This window comes from Gobio gobio, assembly GCF_949357685.1.
Source record: "Gobio gobio genome assembly, chromosome: 17".
NCBI classification, from domain to species: domain Eukaryota; kingdom Metazoa; phylum Chordata; class Actinopteri; order Cypriniformes; family Gobionidae; genus Gobio; species Gobio gobio.
Genome location: NC_137110.1, coordinates 10,538,216 through 10,561,230, shown reverse-complemented (window position 1 = coordinate 10,561,230; position 23,015 = coordinate 10,538,216). Strand labels below are relative to the sequence as shown.

Genomic DNA, 23,015 nt, shown 5'->3' with positions numbered 1-23,015 from the left:
GATGTGAATGTATGTCGCGTTGTTCAGTATATTGGGATGGAGGCAAATTATAGAATTTGTAGAAAAATAATTAATTTAATGCAAAACCGAAAAAAACGCAATACACAAGCGCGTATTGAACCGTTAATGCCGTACCGAACGGTTCAATATTATATTGAGAATTGTGGCATCCCTAATATATATATATACTGTGTGTATATATATATATATACTGTGTGTGTATATATATATATATATATATATATATATATATATATATATATATATATATATATATATATAGTATATATATATAATATATATTCTGTGTATATATATAGTATATATATATAATATACATATATATATATATATATATATATATATATATATATATATATATATATATATATATATATACTATATAATATATACTATATAATATATATATATATATATATATATATATATATATATATATATATATATATATATATATATATATACACAGTATATATATTATATAGTATATATATATATATATATATATATATATATATATATATATATATATATATATATATATATATATATATATATATATATATATATATATATATATATAATATTGGTGAGGTTGTGTTCAAAGCATTTAAGACAACAACAACAACAAAAAAAACATTTATTTCTAACTTTTTTTGTACTTTCTTTTGTGGCTTTGAACACAACCACCACGACCTCACCAATATTCCTCATTCGAAGTGCAAAAAAATCAAGCCAGCAGGCACCCAGCCAGTTTAGTTTGTGGATAGGGAACAGGGATGATTAAAGATTAAAGATTATGAAGACCAAGGGGTCGAGGTTTGCCTGGTTAGGATGGCTATAACCTCTGTTGGTAGATACTGTAACTACACCGTCTGACTCCTGATGCAAAAAACAACAGCACATATTTCTCCATAAACTGAAAAATAAACTGTGTAAATATTTTGAGACATATATGGCTAGCATTTTATTTTAATTATAGTAAATGTTTTCTAGCGTCCAAATCAGTTTAAAGTAATTAGTATTGGAATAATGTAAAGCGATAAATTGACAAGCAACCTACATTAAAAAAGTGAGTAGGGTCAGTTTTTACTTTATAATGAGATGTGCTTTTATTTAGTAAGTAAAGAGAGGGAAGCCGAATGACAGAGACTGTGGAGAAAAGTGAAAAACAGGCAGATCTCAATGAACCTTTAACTGCGAATCCTATTCTGCTCCCTACATCGTAACGAGATTGGCAAAGACAGAGTGGCTCAGCCATGAAGGTTACATTCAACACAAAGAGCTCAGCTTCAGAGAGAGGCAGCAGAAAGACTTTTGTGCAGCTTTGCGTTGCAAGCCATAAGAAGACATTTTAAGCCACTCTCTTTATATCACCCGTTGCCTGAAGCTCCGTGAAGTAGCGGTGACTTTTTTATGCCTATGCGTTCCCTCACCCATTTTTCTGAGTGCTTGTCATTGATGCACCAATGCATGCCTGACGTTCAGCACCCTGGGCTCCTCTCTGGTTTAGAGAGAGGGATTTTCTGGTCCAAAAAAAAGCATGAAAGATGGAGGAATGTCACTTAAAGGAGTCATGAACTGCATTTAAAAAAATATAATGTTCTCTGAGGTCCACTTATAATGATATCAAGATTTTTACATCAAAAAACATCCTAATTTAGAAATAATAAGCTATCCTGTTTTTGACCCTTAAGTATTTGGGGTTACAACAGTTATAATTGACAAAGGATGACTAAAAAGAATAATGAATGAATGTGCCATTGTTTGTCACTGACTGTTGTTCTTATGATATTCATAGTTTGTCGATAAAGTGAAAAATGTTTAAATAGTAATTTGCAATGTCATGTTTTTGATAATACTAAATTAGGTCATTGGTTGACCTAAATTAGTATTATGTAATTGTGTACTTTAATTTAACCGCTGACAGCTGATTGGTAGATTGTAATCCATTCCATAGATTCTATCAAAGTTATCTGACATTATAAAGATGAATTTGTTCTGACACAGTTTAACTCTGAGTTCTTGACTTTGCACCACATCCAGTGTAGACAACATCACTGATTATAATGGGTTATATTGTCCGGGGTAGACATGGTGTTATCCTGTAGAATGCACGCTTAGCACCGCCGCTCCCTATACACATAGTACGTGTGATGGCTAATCGAAAGCGAAAGTAACTGCAAGCTCCCTGATTTGCGCAAATTAAGCTACATACAATAGCCTGTCTCCCAATATCAAAGATATCTTATGCTGGGCTGTATAGTTGTAAACACCTTAGCTCTGGTCTCTGTTTAGCTCTCTGTTTGCACTTTGAATATTGAGAGAGTACTTTGATTTAAAACGTATTTATTTTTGTTATTTATACTGTTTTTATTTCTGTGTTCAATTTGTGAACAGGAGTTCAATTAGGAGGTCACATACAGCCTCAGTCAGAAGTTCATAATTCATGTACAGTAAGGTCTGAAGAGACGTGTGCGAAATCATACAGGAGAGAAGCTAGTCAGTAGAGTTTGTGGCAAAACCTTTTACAGTGCTTGTGGTATTTCAATGCATAATTCATACTCAGAAAGTTGAACTGAAATGACACTCATTACAAGATGATTAGTTAAAACATTTTGAAATACACCTGCAGACTATTTTTCCAGTCGTGCATTTTGCCATTGAGGATTTCTTAAAAATACTGTGAAAAAAATCTTGTCTCGTGGACCCAATCTTGTGTCTCATCTCGTGAGCTAAGTGTCTTGTCACACCCCTAATTTCTTATCTTCCAGACAGACTGTCAATCTGTGTATTAGTGGTAGGGATTTTTCAGGAACGAAACGTGACTGTCTTTATGAGTGAGTCCTTGAATAATCCACTCAGTTCTTTCAAAAACACTGATTCATTAAGGTGTTTTGTTTACAGATGCGCAAAGGTTTTATACAGGCTTTGTTTGGAACTATTTTCGTTGATGGAGCAATAAAATGGAGTAGAGATGCACCGATTGATCGGCCAGGGATCGGAATTGGTTGTTTATCGGCATGATCAGTCTCACGTGTCTCAGATTTTGAGCCGATCCGTCCATATGGATCCATCTACATGTGGCAGTGAGCACCAGCGCGGCCGCATCGTTGACGTCACAGCCACGCTGGCCCCCACAGCCGCATGCAAACATGTCGCTGCATGGTAGTTTTTTACTGTGAGCGAAGACGACACTACTTATGCCATTTGTTAAACTTGTAAGGTTAAAATAAACCGTGGGGGGACCACCAGGAAAGTGCACAACATGACAAACCTAATTAGACACTTAAAACTCCATCACCCCGCGGAACTGCCCAGTTTGAAGAAGGTAGTAAAGGTAAAACGGCTAAAGGCCCGGGTATACTTCGGCCGTCCGCATTCGTGCACCATCCGCATGACGTCATTTTCGTGCAACAGCACATGCGCCAGCAGTACAGAAGAGTCCTCTAGGTGGCAATACGCAAAGTATTGAGCACAGTGTTCAGCCGTCGATGAAGAGTGTGAAAAGACCGGTTTAAAAACAACACGCTATCATATCCTTCTCCATCGTTTTTGATTCTTCAGTGTTTCTTCCAAACTATGTTGCAATGGTGGATGCACTACAGTTCTTCTCCGATCATGCCCAGCGAATGGCTTAAGCCCGGGGTATACTTCACTTTCTGCGCCCGGACGCATCACGCGCGCAGCCCTGTCCACGCGTCTTTCAAAGTATACTACACCACGGATGCGCGCCGCGCGGATGATCGCGTTCGACACATGCACAGTAAAAAAAAATTCTATGCTTTACCAGACATCGGAGGGCAGCACTGAGTCCTGTTATTAACGGGACATTCGCTGGGCATGATCGGAGAAGAACTGTAGTGCATCCACCATTGCAACATAGTTTTGGAAGAAACACTGAAGAATCAAAAATTCTCTCTCTTTTTTTCAAGCGTGTTGTTTTTTAAACCGGTCTTTGCACACTCTTCTTCAACGGCTGAACACTGTGCTCAATACTGTGCGTATTGCCACCCAGACTCTTCTGTACTGCTGGCGCATGCGCTGTTGCACGCGGACTGTCCGTGCGGCCTCGAAATTTGGGCTGCGCGCGGACGGGGTGTGCGTTCGTGCACCGTCTGCATGACGTAATTTTCGTCATCCGGAGGGCTCGCGGCCTGCCGCACATCCCGTCCGCGCGCAGCCCAAATTTTGAGACCGCGTGGACGGTCCGCGTGCAACAGCGCATGCGCCAGCAGTACAGAAGAGTCCACTAGGTTGCAATACGCACAGTATCGAGCACAGTGTTCAGCCGTCGAAGAAGAGTGTGCAAAGACCGGTTTAAAAACAACACGTTTGAAAAAAAAGAGAGAATTTTTGATTCATCAGAGTTTCTTCCAAACTATGTTGCAATGGTGGATGCACTACAGTTCTTCTCCGATCATACCCAGCGAATGTCCCGTTGATGACAGGACTCAGTGCTGCCCTCCGATGTCTGGTAGAGCAGACACTTTTTTACTGCGCATGGGTCGAACGCGATCATCCGTGCGCATCCGTTGTGTAGTATACTTTGAAAGACGCGCGGTCAGGGCTGCGCGCGTGACGCGTCCGGGCGCGGTAAGTGAAGTATACCCGAGCCTTAAAGCTGGCCAGAGCTCAGAGGCAGCACAGGTCTGCAGCCTCTCCTATCTTTCCTTGGTATAAGCAGCGAAAAGACCAAAGCAATTACGAAAAAAACTATGGAATTCATGGCGCTGGATGACCTGCCAAACGCATAAACCGTCACTTCATGAGAATTTACCGTTTCATTTGAGAAAACTGGCATATCATGAACACAGACACTCAAGGGCAACGGCAACCCATCTTCACGGCAACCCGTCAAAATAAAAGTTTGCTTTAAAAAAATTAAATCGACAGAAATATATAAGGCTACTGTTGTAGCCTACAGTAGATTTAGCTATGTCTCTATGTAATAATATGTCTCTACTCATAATAATAATAATGCCTAGATGGCTGATTATTTTTCACTTGATCTTTTTTATAAACAATGTTTACTTGTAAACAGCATACAGCCTTTAAATGTTTATCTATTATTTACTTATAATGATTATCATCATAAATAATAAACTTAATACATTTAATTTTTTTTTTTAAATGGTTAAATAAAATTCAAAAAATTCAAAAAAAATTTAGCTGTGGTACCCAAATTGGTACAGAGTACCGTAAAAGTTTTATGGTATTGGTACCGACTACTGGAATTTTGGTACCGTGACATCCCTAGCTGGAAACATTTATTACCCAAATTACAGAACTATTATTTGAAGGAGTACTGTACACTTCAGGTTTGTTCATTCATAGGATCTTTTGGCTTTTGTAAGACCAGTAAAAAAGAGGAAAAGGTCAATTTATAATGTTTTATTTCATAAAGCAACTGATTTTCAATTATTTGTTATTTATACTTCTTTCCAGGCACAGAACACTTATTTTTTGAGAGTTGTTCAAGTGGGAAAAGATCCTGTTGTATTGTTTAATAATTTATTTTATAATTAAAATAAAATTTTGCTTAGTAGAAAAAGTGGATTTTTGTTTGTATATGCTGTCGATTATAGTTCTTAGAAAGAAAATCGGAATCGGTAAAAATCGGTATCGGCCGATCTCACTAACAAAAAATCGGAAATGGGAATCGGCCAAGAAAATTGCAATCGTTGCATCTCTAAAATGGAGCAATATTATGTATTTAACGGAAGTTACTCAATAATAACTTTTTATTTATTCAATTGTTGTATAAATCACTGTGACACTTGCAATTGCATTGTCATCTTCTTTGTGTAATATGAAAGTCACTACAGGGAGGTTTTCCATACGAGTGTGTCGCAGTGTTACATTTTCTCGACTACATGAGATTAAGCATTTAATCTGTGAACAAACAGGAGACAATAAAACAATTCACATTGTAAGTTGAGATGCATGAGTGCACTAGATTTGATCAACACATTTCTTGAAATAGCACTTTAACCCGATCTGCTGCTGGATCAATTGTGTAGCTTGTTCTGCGGTCTGGATTCTCCACCTCATTTGTTGCCCTTCTTAGTCACATCTCAGTATCAGCTACAAATTAAAGCTTGTGGTCGAATCAGCATGCCTGTGATGTCCAAGCCCAATGGTCCTCATCTAAATGCTGTTTTTGTCCCTTGACCCCTTGAACAAAAGAAAGAAATGGCCCTCATTTAGAGGGTTTCAGTGCAAGCATGTCATCAGATCGTTCACATTCACGTTTCCAATCAATCACAACCATTAACCTGTATCTGGAAACAGCATGCTAATGGAGACCTCCTGTCCTGAAGGATTTTTTTTCTGAGCAAATTGTTTAAATTGCTTGCTTTATTGTAAAATATATCTAATGTGATGTATGTCTCTATAATAGGTTATCTTGACGTGATATAGTATTTACCACAGTTTAAAGAAAAAGGAAATTTCTGTCATCATTTACTTTCTTTCATGCTGTTTCGAATCTGCAGAATTTCCATTGAACAAAAAAATGTTGGGGAAAACATTCATGCAAGATTTTCCTCATACAATGAAACTGAAGATGGAGACTATATACACCGCTCAAAAAATTAAGGGAACACTTAATCTTCACAGTATAACACAGTTAAACTTCAGGGATATCTGTCTGTCTAATTAGGAAGCATAAGTGATTGAGACACATTTTGAACTGCTTTGGTGCAAATGAAAGTGACAACAGGTGCACTGGAGAGGCAACAGCTAGACAAACCCCCCAAAAGGGAATGATTTTGCAGGTGGTAGCCCTAGACATTTGTTCTCTCTTTATTATTGACTGATTTGTCTTTAGTTTTGTGTTTTGTTTAGGGTCCTTGTCACTGTCTATGCCATGAGGCAGTACCTGCAGCCCAATCAGGTTGCACAGGCAGTCCTGCTCCTCCATATCCATATATGCCATCGCAAGGAGGTTTGGTGTGTCTCCCAGCATAGTTTCAAGATCATGGAGATACAGAGAGACAGGCCGTGACACAAGGAGAGCTGGACAGGGATGTAGAAGGGCAACAACTTAGCAGCAGGACCGGTATCTGCTCCTTTGTGCAAGGAGGTTTGGTGTGTCTCCCAGCATAGTTTCAAGATCATGGAGGAGATACAGAGAGACAGGCTGTGACACAAGGAGAGCTGGACAGGGATGTAGAAGGGCAACAACTTAGCAGCAGGACCGCTATCTGCTCCTGAGGAGGAACAGGAGGAGCACTGCCAGAGGCCTACAAAATAACATCCAGCTGGCCACTGGTGTGCATGTTTCTGACCAAACTATCAGAAACAGACTTCATGAGGGAGGCATCCTCTAGTGGGACCTGTCGTTCCTGACGTCCTCTAGTGGGACCTGTGCTCACAGCTCAGCCCCTTGCAGCTCGGTTGGCATTTGCCAGAGAACACCAGAATTCAAGTCCACCATTGGTGCCCCATTCTCTTCACGAATGAAAGCAGGTTCACACTGAGCACGTGACAGACATGAAAGAGTCTGGAGATGCCGTGGAGCAAGACCGGTTTGGCGGTGGGTCAGTAATGGTCTGGGGAGGAATATCCTTTGAGGGTCGCACAGACCTCCACGTGCTAGCCAATGGTTCCCTTACTGCTGTTAGGTACCGGGATGAAATCCTCAGAGCCATTGTCAGACCTTATGCTGGTGCAGTGGGCCCTGGGTTCCTCCTGGTGCATGATAATGGCCGGCCTCATGTGGCTAGAGTGTGTAGGCAGTTTTTAGATGATGCCGGGATTGATGCCATTGACTGGTCCTCATGTTCCTCAGACCTGAATCCAATTCAGGACCTCTGGGAGCTACCAAGTAGCACCACAGACTGTCCAGGAGCTCACTGATGCCCTGATCCAGGTCTGGGAGGAGATCCCCCAGGACACCATCCACCATCTCATCGGGAGCATGTCCAGACATTGTCGTGAGTGCATACAGGCACGTGGGGCTATGCACACTACTGACTTTTTAAGTCTTTTTAGGTATGATTTTGAATCCAGCCATCAGTTACACCAGGGGTCCCCAAACTCGGTCCTGGAGGGCCACTGTCCTGCAGAGTTTAGCTCCAACCCCAAATAAACACACCTGAACTAGCTAATCAGTGTCTTGCTAGGCCCTAGTAAGACACTGATTAGCTGGTTCAGGTGTGTTTTAAACTCTTCAGGACAGTGGCCCTCCAGGACCGAGTTTGGAGACCCCTGAGTTACACCATTGACTGTTGTCACTTAATTAAATTTTTTGTGTAAATTGTAGAATGTATATAAATGAAGATTCAATATTTCATTCTTTGAGATCCAATGTGTGATTTAAGTGTTCCCTTAATTTTTTTGAGCCGTGTATCATTTGGAATATATATGTATTAGGGATGTGATGGTGAGGATATTTTCCGATGTGTGACAACATGTAATACTGTAATACCGGTATCACCAGTGGGGGCTTTTAAATCGCTCATTTGAAAGCGAAAGTAAAATGCGCACATCCGCACAGGCTTTCATAATGGTGCGGAGCAGAGTGAGTGCTTTCAATTCATTCTTATGGAAGAATTAAAAGCTAAACTTCAGCTTCTATAGGGGCGGCAGTGGCTCAGTGGTTCATGTAGGTTGTCTACAAACCGGAAGGTTGGTGGTTCAATGTTGAGGTGTCCATGAGCAAGACACCTAACTCCCGACGAGCTGGATGGCGCCTTGCATGGCTGACACCGCCGTCGGTGTATGAATGGGTGAATGTGAGGCAATATGTAGAGCGCTTTGGATGGCCATGGGTCTGTTGAAAGCGCTATATAAATGCAGTCCATTTACCATTTTTACTATTCTATAGGAATGAACTGAAAAGAAACTGCGCCAGTGTACACAAACCGTTATGAATGCCTGAATGCGGACTTGCGCATTTTACTTTCACTTTCAAATTAGCGCCAATTTGAGGTCAGATTGCTTGAATGGTTGGTTTATTAGTCTATTATTCTTAATGAAAAATGCAACAACAAAACAGTACATTGACAAACTCAATGACTCCTGCTGCTGGTCTGTGCCAAGAAAGAGAGCCATACAAGTTTTTGTGAGAAAATAATGACAAAATAGAAATTTGTGTGGAACATTTCTTTAAAATGACAACAAAATGACCAGGACTATTACTCTTTTGTTTGTTAGAAAGATGCTTTTGTCCAAAGCAATTCATAGGAACGGTCTTCTACCTGGGGTAAAGGGCATTGCCAAAGGGCACAGTAGTGATAGAGGATCTGCTATTGACAGATCTTGATATAGAAAAAACCCATATCCGCACATCACATCAATGTAGATCCAGCAGATTTTGAGTCTGAAGAGGCTGTACTGCCCCGGTCTGGTTTCAGATGAAAGACATTATCCCTCTAACCCAGGTACAGAGAAAAGAGAGCTGGGATATGAGTGCAGATTAAGGTGGAGCTTGGGGTTGAGGAGGAGGGGTGGAGGGTGACCTGGAGATTGGACTGATTGAAATAGAGATAAGATATTAGACATGATCTACGTCGACAAATCCTTAGCTTAAGTTGTTGACGTTACTTTTCAGGAAATAAAGTGGATTCAATCTCAGCAACCCTTGTGATTTTGATCTGGAAAGCGCTTATTTGGAAATCATGCCTCGGGGTTAGTCCGGATATTCGAGCGGAAAGGTGTTAGCATCTTTTTAGTTTGGGCACTGCTGAATTAATAAACTGCAAACTGTGAGACTTGTCCTCTGCGGCAGCTGCTCGTCATGCTTTCAAGCCGTTTTCATTCCTGCGCTTCCTCCTGGTAAAGCAGAACTCTTGACATGTTCCCTCTCACGATTGCTCTGCTCACTCTATGTAGAATGCTGCATAAATCACACTGGATCGCATTTACATTCATCTTTGTGTGCCCGTGGTTCAGAACCGAATGCCCTCAGTTCACCCGCCCAGACAGCCGGTCTGAACAGGAATCTGAGAGTGGTAGGAGCACAGAGGAATCTATATATGCACTTCAGACATTAGATTGATCCATGTTTTCTGCTCTTGTTTTTCAAGTTTATATTGCTTTCAGTGTATTTTTTTTGTTTGCTTTTGCCTACTCTAAGGTTTGGACCCAAGTGTATTTAGCTATAGTATGGATCATATTTCACTACAAAATATAAAGGCATTTTCTTTTTGTATAAAGGGCACATTGCCCCCAAATTCTCAAAAAAAAAAAAAAAAATTATTTATGAAAATTGTTTTTTTTTTTCCTTTTGATTTCGGTGTGAAATATATTGTCATCAAATTTATCTAAAGGAAAACAAATCTTTAAATACAAATTATGAATTATTTTGAGCCCTGAATGCATATAATACAAATTAAACACAATGAGGCTTAAAACCATAATCTGTTGGTTAAATTAGGACTATTTTTAAAATGACAGTTCAGCTTGGGGATTCTGGGACTTTACAGTAGACCACATTGATTTCTTCTCCCTTTCCAGCAACTTTTGGACTTTTGCAGTGTCAAAAGTTTGAAACGCATAGAGAATTATTCTTTTCCTAGACACAATGTGTACTTGGTCCCAATTCTATGGTGATCCCTTTGGGACTTCCACTGAGAAGTAAAAAAAAAAGAAAAAAAGAAACGCTTCCTCTTCTCATTCTCACTACAAACATCCTTCAACCAACACCAAGTCCACATGAGGTATCTAAGTGAGGCATGTGACGATTCAACAAATGTATTAAACTGTACCAAGTGTGAAAGTACGTGTTATTTGGCCTGGCATTGATATTGAAAAAAGCTCCACAACTTGCATTGTAGAGTACTAAATCAGGTCTCTTAAATGGATAGTTCATCCAAAAATGTACTCACCCTCAAGTTGTTCCAAACCTGTATGAATTTCTTTCCTCTGCTGAACACAAGATATTTTGAAAAATGTCGGCAACCAAACAGTTGATGGGCCCATTGATTTCCATAGTATTTTTCCCCCAAAGAATTTTCATTTTTGGATGAACTATTCCTTGTAATGATACATAACTTGAAGACATTTTTGCCAGACAAGATCACATTCTTATTATAATAAAGTGGGATTTTATTACCAACTAGAAGAGAGGAATATGGAGTGATTGTATATACATTTACATAGAATATCCTTTTTTATTTAAGCTATTCAAAGCTAAACTGTATAATTACAACTGTGCACCACAAGTGTCACCAGAAATGTGTCTTCATAATCTTTCATCAAAACGTAATAACTTGCTCCACTAAACCCTCTTATTTTTTCATCCAACTGTCATATATGTAGAGACTGCTTTTCACAATCCAATCAACTCCTGATGGGTACATTTAAGGGTATTTTTGTTGCTTATCCCGTTTTACTTGGCAATAATGTCACATTACGAATGTTGCCAGAAATAGGTGGTGAACATCATTTCAGAATGAAAAGTGCCGAAAAAAATGGAATAAAAATATTGAAACGCTATGGCATCTTTTTCAGCATTTTAACTCCGTCAACTATTACTAGAACTTTACAAGAGTGGAGGATCTTTGAATCAAACTAAGCACCTATTTTTTCGTGTTCATTACAGAGTGAAGAACGAGAAACCACAGAGAGGACTCCATACATTCGTGATTGGATGTGAGTTGACTTTGACCGTACCAAAGTGAAGATGAAGTTGCTATGGAAACTGCTGGTTCTGCAGTCATTCCTGGGGTGCCTTACAGGTAAAAGTATCTTATTAAGAACTTTTGATGCATGCATGGCAGCTCCTCTTTGTGAACTCCGGTTTCATATTCCTGTGTATATAGGGCAGGGGGGACTGTCTGGAAAGATGTCACGGAAATTGCAACCAACTCATATGCAATTTTCATTAGTGGATAATAGGCCTGATCATTAAAAAAAGAGCAAGTTACAAAGAAAAGAACTGTGTAGTTTAACAGGCGAGCAATCGTTGAAGTCAATAACAGGATCCATCGGGCTGATCCGAGAGGAAGGGCTCTCGGCTGTTTGCTTGATAGTTTTGAATGTAAATTAGGTGATCGGCTAGCAAGATAAGATACTAAGATGAAAAATATTAATTTGAATCTACTGATAGCTAAGAATGTGAGATTTAATCAAGAAGAGGAAGAAATCCTAATCTTTATTATTTGGCAGACTGATATAATTTATAGCAGTCTGAAATTAAATTCTCGGGGACGCTGCTGACCCAGAGGTGTTCTGTACTGCACAATTGAAAATGACTTGTTACAAAAAGCCAATTACTAAGTGTTACCTTGTGAAAAACAGAGCTAAAGAATTGTCAGCTCTTGTCATCATCACTGTTTCATTCGAGCTGATTTCATTGATTGATTGATTGCTTGTCTTTCTTGTGTTTTACAATGTTAAGTTGTGCAGTGTTTTTTTTTGTTAAAGTCAGTTTTTCTTTTAATGAAAATATCCTTTAAATTTAGTCAAACTTTATTTTAGTTAAAATACAAGCATTATGAGTATACTTAAATATTGCTTTTCACAGTTATTTTAAGCTGTGTTGTGGATTAGGGCTGCAACGACGCGTCGACGTCGTCGATGACGTCGACTACGAAAATACGTCGACGTGCGTGAAATGCGTCGACGCGTCGGCGGCACATTATTTACGTTCTAGAATGGAACAGAAGATCTAGAATAATGGCAGCTTCTGCTCCCGGGCATAGTGAAAATGATCATTTATCATATAAAGCCAGACCGCGACATTCAAAAGTGTGGGAGTACTTTAAACAGAAGCCGAATAAAACTGTGCTTTGTTCGCTCTGTAATGCCGGTTTCACATTGCGCGCGGTGGCAGAGCAGGTGCTGTGCGCGTGGAGAGCGGGAGCTTTCACACTGCCAATCCGTGTTGCCAAGTCCCGTTTTTTTCCGCGGAATTGGGCTACTTCTACACTGTTGCCGCGGGCTGTGTCTCATGTCCGCGGGTTGAAGCGATCCCAATTATGTGATATTTAGCCCCGGGAATGAGAATTTTAGCCGGCAGCCCTGCAAAAAAACACACATATTTAACCCCCCGAACGCGATGTTTACCAGAGAACCTCCCCGAAACGCGATTGGGCTTGTTTTGGACTAGTTTTGAGTAACGAATGGGTGGGTTTTGTTGTGTAAACCTGGCAACCCTGCTGCCAGTGTTCTCTCGCGCAGCTGAACCGTGGCGCGTGTATTGCAACAGACGGTCACATTTTCCGGGGTTCTTCTCCGACCCCAGTACGTCTCGTGCTTTTATTTATTATGGGCTGCAAATATCTGCTGTTAATGCGACCTGGTTCCGCTCTGTCCCAAACACATATGCATAATAACATGCTGTATATAGGTAGTTTGCATGATTAAAGTAACATTAAAGTTAAGATATGCCTCTAGCTTTAATCATTTAAATGTGTCTTTGAAGTTTGGGCTAAAACTTCTGGCAGCTTTAGTCGTTGTTTATGCACATGTATCTTCAAAATAGACAACTAGTTATACTATATTAAAACTATGCTGAAAGCTCCTGTATGTGAACCTTTTGCAGATAAATACAAGTGCATTTGTTTACTTTTGACACAAATCAATAAGTAAATCATACTCAACTACTATAGTAAACAACTTTTCCTAATTAGGCCTACTCTGTATACATTTTATGATGAATAGTATCATTATATATTATGTTTAAAAAGCTTCTTGTGTTCATATATTTCTTTATAAAATGGCATAGCCTACTATGTACACTACCCTTCCTGAAATACAATTAATATTGTCATCATTCATTGATTTCATGTTAAAATAATATACAAATTCACTACCCTCTTTGAAGTACAATAATCAGTAAAAAAGAATCATAAGATTAACCCGGAAAAATAATCGTTAGATTAGTCGACTAATCGAAAAAATAATCGTTAGATTAGTCGACAGAAAAAATAATCGTTAGTTGCAGCTCTATTGTGGATTGTTCATGCTTTAGAGTGGAATTTTTTTTGTTTTAGACTGTTTAGGGTATTGCATTGTGTAGCATGTTGTTATGTCAGGGTATTGCATTGTGTAGCATGTTGTTATGTCAATGCCATATTCGCAACACAAGTTACATTCTAATTGGTGTGTGATTTGTGTTCTGTGCACTCCTTGCACTCCTCATAACATGCGTACCTCGGTTTTGAAGTCACGGTTCGGTACGGGTTCTGTACAGGGGAGAGAAAACTAAATATAAAATAGCTTTTTTTATTAAACAGTGGTTTACTGAACAAATTGTGTCTGTCCTTAAATTAATTCATTTATAAATAAAAGTTTCTCAAAGAAAAAAAAAGATCTCTGCTAATGCTGTAAAGTGTAAACTATATACAGTAAGGAGCTCTTACTTGCGCAATAATATAACAACAGAGCCCAAATTAGCCTAAATTCAGTTGCAATTTATTTTTAGATATAATAATCAACACTCAAATAACACATTGTATGCCAACATGTTAACTTCACACGAGGCAGTTTTTGCATTAACTTCTAAATCTAATTATAAAATTATGTTTTTACTCCAATTCGTTGTTGAAATATAATTTCTACACAGTGGCTGTCATTTTCATGACCGATTTATTTAAACACACATTAAATAATCAAGGCATCACTAACAGGTTAAATAGAATATAATGAATAAATAGGCTAATATAGTGCATATATTTAGCAAAAGAGTTAAGTCTCTAGAGAATTAACGGCTGTGGACACTGAATGACTTCTGAGTTAAATGTAATGCCACGTGACATTTTTTACAAGCTGTTTTATTGACGTCTTTCCACCGTAGAAACACTGATTGAGCGATTACACAACCTATGATACATTTCAGTAAGTTGTAATGGATTCTCAACATACCTTCAAATGTTCATTCATGTTTTATCTTTGACTATGAAGAGATGAAGAGGTGCTGAAAAGCCTACAGTAAACTGTCACATTACATTAAAGAGCATCAAAACGGCATTTATCGTTTGAATTTCGTGATAAAATGGACAGAATACTTAATATGTTTGTGTGGGAACTCGGATTGAAGTATGTTCTACACATAAAACAAGCCTACTGTTAACCATTAAAGATTGAATTCGTACCGTTTGGTACACACATGCACCGTACCGGACGTCCTGTACCGAAACAGTTTGGTACGAATATGTGTACCCCTTATATATATTTATATATATATTATCATCATCGTCAACAGTATCTTGTAGTGGTGGGTGATATGACCACATTCTTATTTCACGATATGAGACATTTTATTTCACTATAATGACATGTATCACGATAGTTATTTTGTTATTATACCTCATTTCTGTAAAAAAAAGAGAAAAAAGTAAATTACAAACATTATAACAAAAATATGAATTCAACAAATTAAGTATTTCAGGTACAATAGGTTTATTTAACATGTTAGAATTAGTACAGAAATGTAATAATCAAATGTAAAAATAAAATATTGCTTAGTCTTCACTGTCTGAATTAAATATACATTTATTCTCATTAAGGCTAAAAAAAGTCATTCAGTCAAGAGCAGTACATTATTTTCTCTTTTGTTTGATTCACATTAATGACACAGAGCAGCCTGTATATTAGGCTGCTGTAACTTTAAGACCAAATGCCAGGATCCATTATACTTATACACATCCAGTTTACACCCAACAGTTTACATTCTCCACACGATGGGCATTTTGTCATAATTGCGTTTGTATTCCACCATTCAAGCGCAATAAATCATGAAAGAACTGAATTTGCGATCGCATGTTTAGAGACGCGGCTTTCTGTGCACGTGCTTATGCACAACACATTGAGCTATTTTTTTTACTGCTTATTGTGCTTAATAACACTTTGTAACATTGAGCACGTCCCAAATACGTGATCACCTTCTGAGCGAGGCAGCTTTCTGTGCACACTTTGGCAGTGTGCCAGTCAGCGCGAGCACCGATCCATTCCTTTTCAGGATACATTGCGCTTCTAAATCTTTTTAACATCAAGCACGTCCCACTCTTTATATTCTCATTCATGCGTTTCATCACTCTGAAGTGTCAATAGTGCTATATGTTTACATAGCGGGATATACACGATATAGCAAAATTGATTGACATTTTATACCGTGGTTACAATATATCAAATCATACCACCCAGCCGTAGTATCTTATATTTAAGATTTTATTTTAATTTATTGCCATGATGTGTATTTTTCACTTCATCTTCATTTTCATTCACAAACATCAACAAGCCTTTTCATTTACTTATTTTGTTACCAAGATTGACACTTATGTTTTGTGAGGTGGATGATTTGAGGAAAATACTAGGTATATCGTTCCCTAATTACTTTTTAGTCTGCAACAACTGGTTAAACACCTATAAAGTTCATACCGTGCAACGCCATTGAAGTCAATGATCCTTCCCACACAGTCTTAAAAGAGAAAATTAAGGCTCTTGGGGAAGTAAAACTCACCCCTTCATCTATCTCTAAAGTCTTTGTTGTTAATTAATGTACAAGGAGGGGAAATGGCGATATGCATGTATTCAAAACTCATATCTGTAATATATTTCATATTTCATTAAGGAACAATTAAGGTGGCTATTATCTCTATTCATACTTTCTTTTACCTGAGGGCTCTTGTACATCAATCATAATCTGATAAGGCACTTCCATTTCTCATACTTAATACTGTCTATGTGAAATTAGCACTATTTACCTTCTTTGAAGCATTTAAACAAATAGTACTTTGCGAGATGATGTACTGCTAATCATTTACAGTAGTTTACATTTAGGGAATGTAAAGGAAAGGTCCACAGATGCCACAAATGATCAATGAGGGATATTTGAGGTTCCTCTTTCCCTTTTGTGTTGGTATTGCAAATGTGGCAGCCAAAATTCCAGCACTATATATAAATTTAAAAAACTTTTTCTTTTTTTTTGGAGGATGCATGCATATAATCTCACGCAGTACTGTTTGAAAAGTAGGGCTGGGTAAAAAATATAATTTCTCGATTTTAATCGATTCTCATTTTTACGAATCGATATCGAAACGATTAGTCATCCTGTTTTCATTTGAATGAATGGAACATTGTAGAGCCCCTCCCATCCAATAAATCAAAATAATATTTGTGCTTTGTTACTATTGATATGAAACAAAGTCTCAGATTTCAAATGACTTCCATTTTATTACGAAATTCAAAAATATAAATACAAATAACTATATATAAATAATTTATATTTATATATATAAATATAAATAACTTGTTAGTCAGCTAGAAGAATGAACTCTAGAGAGGAGCATTTTGCTAAATATAGGTACCATAATTCCAAATTTTTTAAATTGTTTTTCAATATTTAATGCATGTTTGAATAAATCTGGCAAGTTTTTTTGACAGCTACCATTTAAATGTTTGTATTTCAAAAAACGAATTGGAGTAGAAATATTAGAATATTTAATATTAGAACTTTATTATTATAAAAAACATAATTGAGTGTAATTTAAGTGTTTGTATACAAATCAGTTTTCATTTTTACCTTATATATTATAGTAATGTAGCCAAGTAGGCTGACCTCTGACTCCCATAGTTTACAACATTAGTTAAGAGATTTATTTTCCTTGAGAAAATTTGCCATGTATTGTTCCTGATATATATCCAAAATAATCGATATTGAAGCGAATCGAATCGAATTGTGAAATTTGTGTCAATACCCAGCCTTATTGAAAAGCATCTGAGGATGCTCATGAAGTTGGTTGAGAGATTGTACTCAAAAGAGTGGTGACTTTGAGGAAGCTGAAATATAAAATAATTACGATCAGATTCACATGTTATACCAAAATGTGGAAAAGGGTGAACCAGAGCAAGTAAGGTGTGTCTTTGAAATCAGTAGTGTATATGCATATGTATGACAGCATTGAAAATGCAGTTGCAAGTAACTTCTCAGCTGCTGAAAGGAGCAGAATAAATTCCATAAAAATTCTCTGAACTTCACCTTTAATGTTGTCAAAAATGTGCTGCGTATTTGAATACAGAAGTTCCCTTTCAAAGGGAAATTTACTCACCTCATGTCTTTCCGAAGCAGACTTCCTTTCTTCCACACCGGCCGCTCTTTTACATGCAATTACAATGAATGTGAATGACATGAGGTTGAGTAAATAGTGACAGAGTCTTCATTTATGGGTGAATTGTTCCTTTAATCTGTTCACATACATTATCTCCCAACACATGCTTGAATCAGAAAAGACACTGTGTTTGGTGGTACTTGACTTTCTTGCACTGAGGGATCTTTGTTCTTCCCTTGTATTTTCAGTTAGTGGTGGGTGGCACTGGTTGTGTAGTGTTGTACTCCCTTTTAACGCTAAACTGACAGGAAAGGTCGTGCAACCTGCCGAAGAGCATAGACAAGTAAGGTTTGTCCCTGAAAAGACGGGGCTTGGCAGGGCGACTGCTCAGAATGCTGAGAGGGGACCGCAATGATCTCCATCCCCTGCTAGGCATCTTCCTTTGTTCTCTCACAGCAGTGCGTAGTGACAGGGTCGAGCTGTCTGCTACACACACACACACACGTCATTCCACTCTGATCACCCACCCAGTTAGCATGTGATTACCTTACCATCACACACACTTCAACCAAACACACACTGCATTCTAATTCCCTCTCTGTTTCTCTTGACTCAGACGGGGCTCATTATTTTAGATTAAAGATTATTTTGATTTTCTTCAACACACTGATTCAAAGAACACTTCAAGCAACACGATTTCCCTTTTTGTTATAGGTATATGGCCCAAAAAAATGAAAATTCAGTCATACTCACCCTCATGTCATTCCAAATCTGAAGGTCAATAGGGACCATTGTTGTAGCATTCCTAAAAATATATTTTTTTGTGTTCTACAGAGAAATGAAAGTCATACAGATTTGAGCTATGCATTTTAGTACCATTAAAAATGATTTTTTTCATTTTGCCACAACTTAATTTAATTGTGTCCAATTGACCTAATATATTTAAAACTGAAGTTTTAAAGTGATTAAAGTGTGAATAATTTTTGTTGGCATAACTAACTGGGCAATGGATCTGTAGTTCCCAGCATGCATTGCAAGGTACTGCCTTAGTAAATTTAGGGATTATTTTTTATTTTATGCTTTTCATTAAAGGGAAATGCATTTTAGATGTCAGTACCATATGAGTTTAAATGATTTAAACCTCAGTAAATTAATAAGCAAAAAATGAAGTGGGACCAACATTTAGTTTGAAAAAAGTAATAAGAGTCCTGGGAGTGAATTTTCTAGGTAAATAAAAATGTTATAGCTTACGAAAGTGGTCTGAGTTCTGCACAAAAACATATGCGCAATAAAAACATATAGCTAAATTGTGTTGACCCAACTAAACTGTTTTAATTAAATTGAATTTGAGTTTAAAAACTATTAATTTAAACTATAAAATTAAATTCAAGCAAGGGTAATGCATTCATTTTTTGAGTGTATAATGGTCATATATATATATATATATATATATATATATATATATATATATATATATATATATATATATATATATATATATATATATATTTATATATTTATATATTTATATATATATATATATATATATATATATATATTTATATATATATATATATATTTATATATATATATATATTTATATAAATCATATATTTTTTTACTATAATTTTTTTACAGGATAGTATATTTATGTTTATTTTTTGCCTGCAATTCAATGAAAATAATTTGGCTGTATATTAAATAACCAATTTGATTAACTTTTATTAATTATAACTTTTTTATTGTAAAATATCTGATTAAGTAATGAGCAAAAACATGATGCAACACTTGAGTTAAAAACAAAAAACTCTCTAAAACTAAAACTAAGATAAATTGACTTGAGGTGCATTCTACTCTGTATTCCCACATTACTTTTTTTCATCACCTGTCAGTATAAACAGTATAGCAAAACCGGCAGAGTTTGACACAATTCTACCATCCTCCTGACTGGCCTTAATTCTCCTATTCTGTGCCATTTGATCTATCCACATGAGACACCATCTGAAAAGACACAAAGTGACATTGTAGCATTCCACGGAGATAAATCAAAACAGAAAATGATGCAATGAAAGGAAATTGGAGACAGCATAGCCGTAGGTGAATGTAGCTAAATCGTGATTTGGTTTAACATTTGAACTGGTGCGCTGAACTTAACAGGCCTGAGATGTTCGTTTCTAGCTGACAGGGCCTTAGTTGAAGCGTGTGTGTGTGTGTGTGGAAGTTCAGTGCTCGAGCCTTATAAACAAACCACTTGACATTTTCCCTTACCAGCTGAGCTGTTTAATTTGCCCACCTTTTTTCATCTTTGATTACAAATTTCTTCCAGTCAGTGAAGTGCTCTTTACCACGAGCTGCTAAGAAGAAGCAAACAATTTTTGCAAACAATAAGGATTCAGTTTCACAAAGCCATTTTATATTTAAATTCTGAAATAATATTTCGTACTTGGAACTAAATTTAAAATTATTTTATCATTTTAGTTCACCCAAAAATGAAAGTTCAGTCATCATTTAACCCCTTATTTCTTTCCAAAACTGTACGCCTTGTTTTTTTTCCAAAGGTGCACAAAAGATAGATTTGTTTTTATACTGTAAAAATTGAAGGGGACTGGGGCTATCAAGCTCTTAAATTGATAAAAAAAAACAGTACGATAAAAAAAGTTCAACTTGTGCACTCTATTCCAATTCTGAAACTTTGAAATGAAAGTTGTTTTTCCACTGAAAACTTGCCCTCTGCATCTCTCAAATGTCGTTCACTCACACGCGGCTGTTCAAACTCGCGGCTGTTCAAACTCAGTGGTACATTTAAGTTAAAAATGAGCCAGAATATTCTTTTAATTTACTGTGAGGATATCGAAAAATCCTTTCTCTCTATTTTCTGTTTCTGCAGAGTGTTTGACAGACTGTCAGTAGATGTTTGCTTCGATTCTAGGCATACAATACTAGAGGAATATCTTTTCTGATAAATTTGGGACTTAGATTGTTTCAATACACTGTAGCAATCAGTTCGGACACAGTCTTTGTTCCTATGCTTTTATTTTGTATGTCTGGTTTATATAGACCACTCACAGGTGAAAAGTCAGACAGCGGGACCCAGAAACCCGCCATTTGGTGACCAAGTTATTCATGGCTTGTAAAGGCGAGGCCCAGTGGGGATTCTGTAAACAGCATTTTCACAAAACAATTTTTGCCTTCCGTGAGGTGTTATGTTCTAAGAAGCACTGTCTCCCCGACCTACCGCTGGCGCGGCGCATACAAATGCTAATAGAACACCAAATGACTCGCCTCCACGACTCTCTATATTGAAAAACTATGCAATCACATTGTGTGATCTTTTTCTTCTAAGCTGTTGTGTGCGGTTGTAGAGCGTGAATATATCTTGAGTGTTTGTCTTTCTACTAGCAAGAAATAGTGTAGTCATTGAGCTTGGTATCGTATGTTATCACATTTCACACCACATATTCCACACGCCTCTGTGCTTGTGAATATGATTTGGAAATATGAATCTTAATTGGTTTGCGTGTGTGTGGATGGGTATGCGTGTGTCCGGGTGCGTGCGTGCGCTACCTGACTCTATTCCAGGTGGAAGAGATGTTCGATTTTAATGTGTGGTGAGGATTTGCAGCTTAAATCCATTGTCCTCATTAGTGTCATAGACAATGGCACTTTCTTTGTATTTCATAGTACAGACCAGAATTCCAATTTTCTGCTCAAATCTAATATTTTTTGTATGTTGTGGACATGACCTTTTGAATGTGGCCCATATCAGACACCGGTCTGAAGAAGCAACAGTGTGACCAGCATGCATAAAGTTCATCATAACATCATCCACACATTCCATACAATCATTTAATATTTTGTACCATGTAATGTTTTGTTTCAGGGTGAACAAACATTTGTTTCAATTCAATTTCAATATACTTTGATTAAAAATAACAGTAAAGACTTGCATTGTTACAAAAAAAGCATTTAAAAAAATTGTATTCCAACTCATAGAATCTGAAAAGAATGTATCACTGATTTAAGAATGTTTCACACAGCTGTTTTCAACATTGATAATAATAATAAATGTATCTTGAACACCAAATCACCATGGCTGCATTTCCTGATAACGTTGTCTCTTAGCGCCGCTACGAAGACTCTCTAAAGGTATAACTTAACTAAAGGTATCCCATTTCTAGGCGTGTTCCCCGAACTATATCTTAGGAGGTTGCTTAAGGTATACCTTCTAAAGTGCGACGTTAGCAGGTTCTGTCCGTGGCGGTGATGCTGAATTGTTTTTTCAATGACTCAAAAATCGATTATTCACTCTATCAGGGGCTGTATAACTGCGTTATGTGAGAAAGCGGTGTTCTTTAGAATAGAAGCACTTCAGAAATAGTTGAAATTGCATTTATCAGGACTCATGAGATCTTATAAATATAATCCAAATTGCAAACTAAATCCAAAACCGTGGATATTTTATATAATTTTGAAATGATTGTGCGAACCTGCAACCTCTTATGCTCTAAAGTATCATGCATCAATCCACTACACTAACTGGCAGTATGCCTATGCCATTCATATTATCATCAGTGTTGGGGAAAGTTACTTTGAAAAGTAATGCATTACAATATTGCGTTACTACCTTAAAAAGTAACTAATTGAGTTACTTAGTTACTTTTTAAGAAAAGTAAACTGTTACGTTACTTTTGCGTTAATTTTTCTCACCTGGTCTGGGCTTGTTTTTGTTTATAAAAAAAAAGTTATATTTTTGTAAAGACCTCTTTATACCAAAATTTTAATAATAAGGCCCGGGCTGAGGTAAAACTGCAAATTCACGCATGAACAGTAGAGGGCGCAGCTCTGCTGTGCTGCCATTCTGGATAATGGTAGAATAGGATGCAGGAGAAAAAAGTTTTACCAATAAAAACAAAACATCTAGTAATTTTCATCATCAAAGGTCAGCAGCAAGACATTGGTCAATTAAATATAAAGGTAGTTTAAATGCATAAA

General features: G+C 37.1%; 1 protein-coding gene across 2 annotated transcripts in view; it reads left to right on the top strand.

The window, feature by feature from the left end:
- cntn4 (contactin 4) overlaps window positions 1-23,015 on the top strand; it is a 229,651-nt gene that overhangs the window by 23,946 nt on the left and 182,690 nt on the right. For both annotated transcript variants that reach the window (XM_079841184.1, XM_079841185.1), the window contains exon 2: window positions 11,573-11,708. In XM_079841184.1, the coding sequence (XP_079697310.1) occupies window positions 11,654-11,708 (55 nt within the window). In that variant the 5' untranslated portion in view covers window positions 11,573-11,653. The remainder of the gene's footprint in view (window positions 1-11,572; window positions 11,709-23,015) is intronic.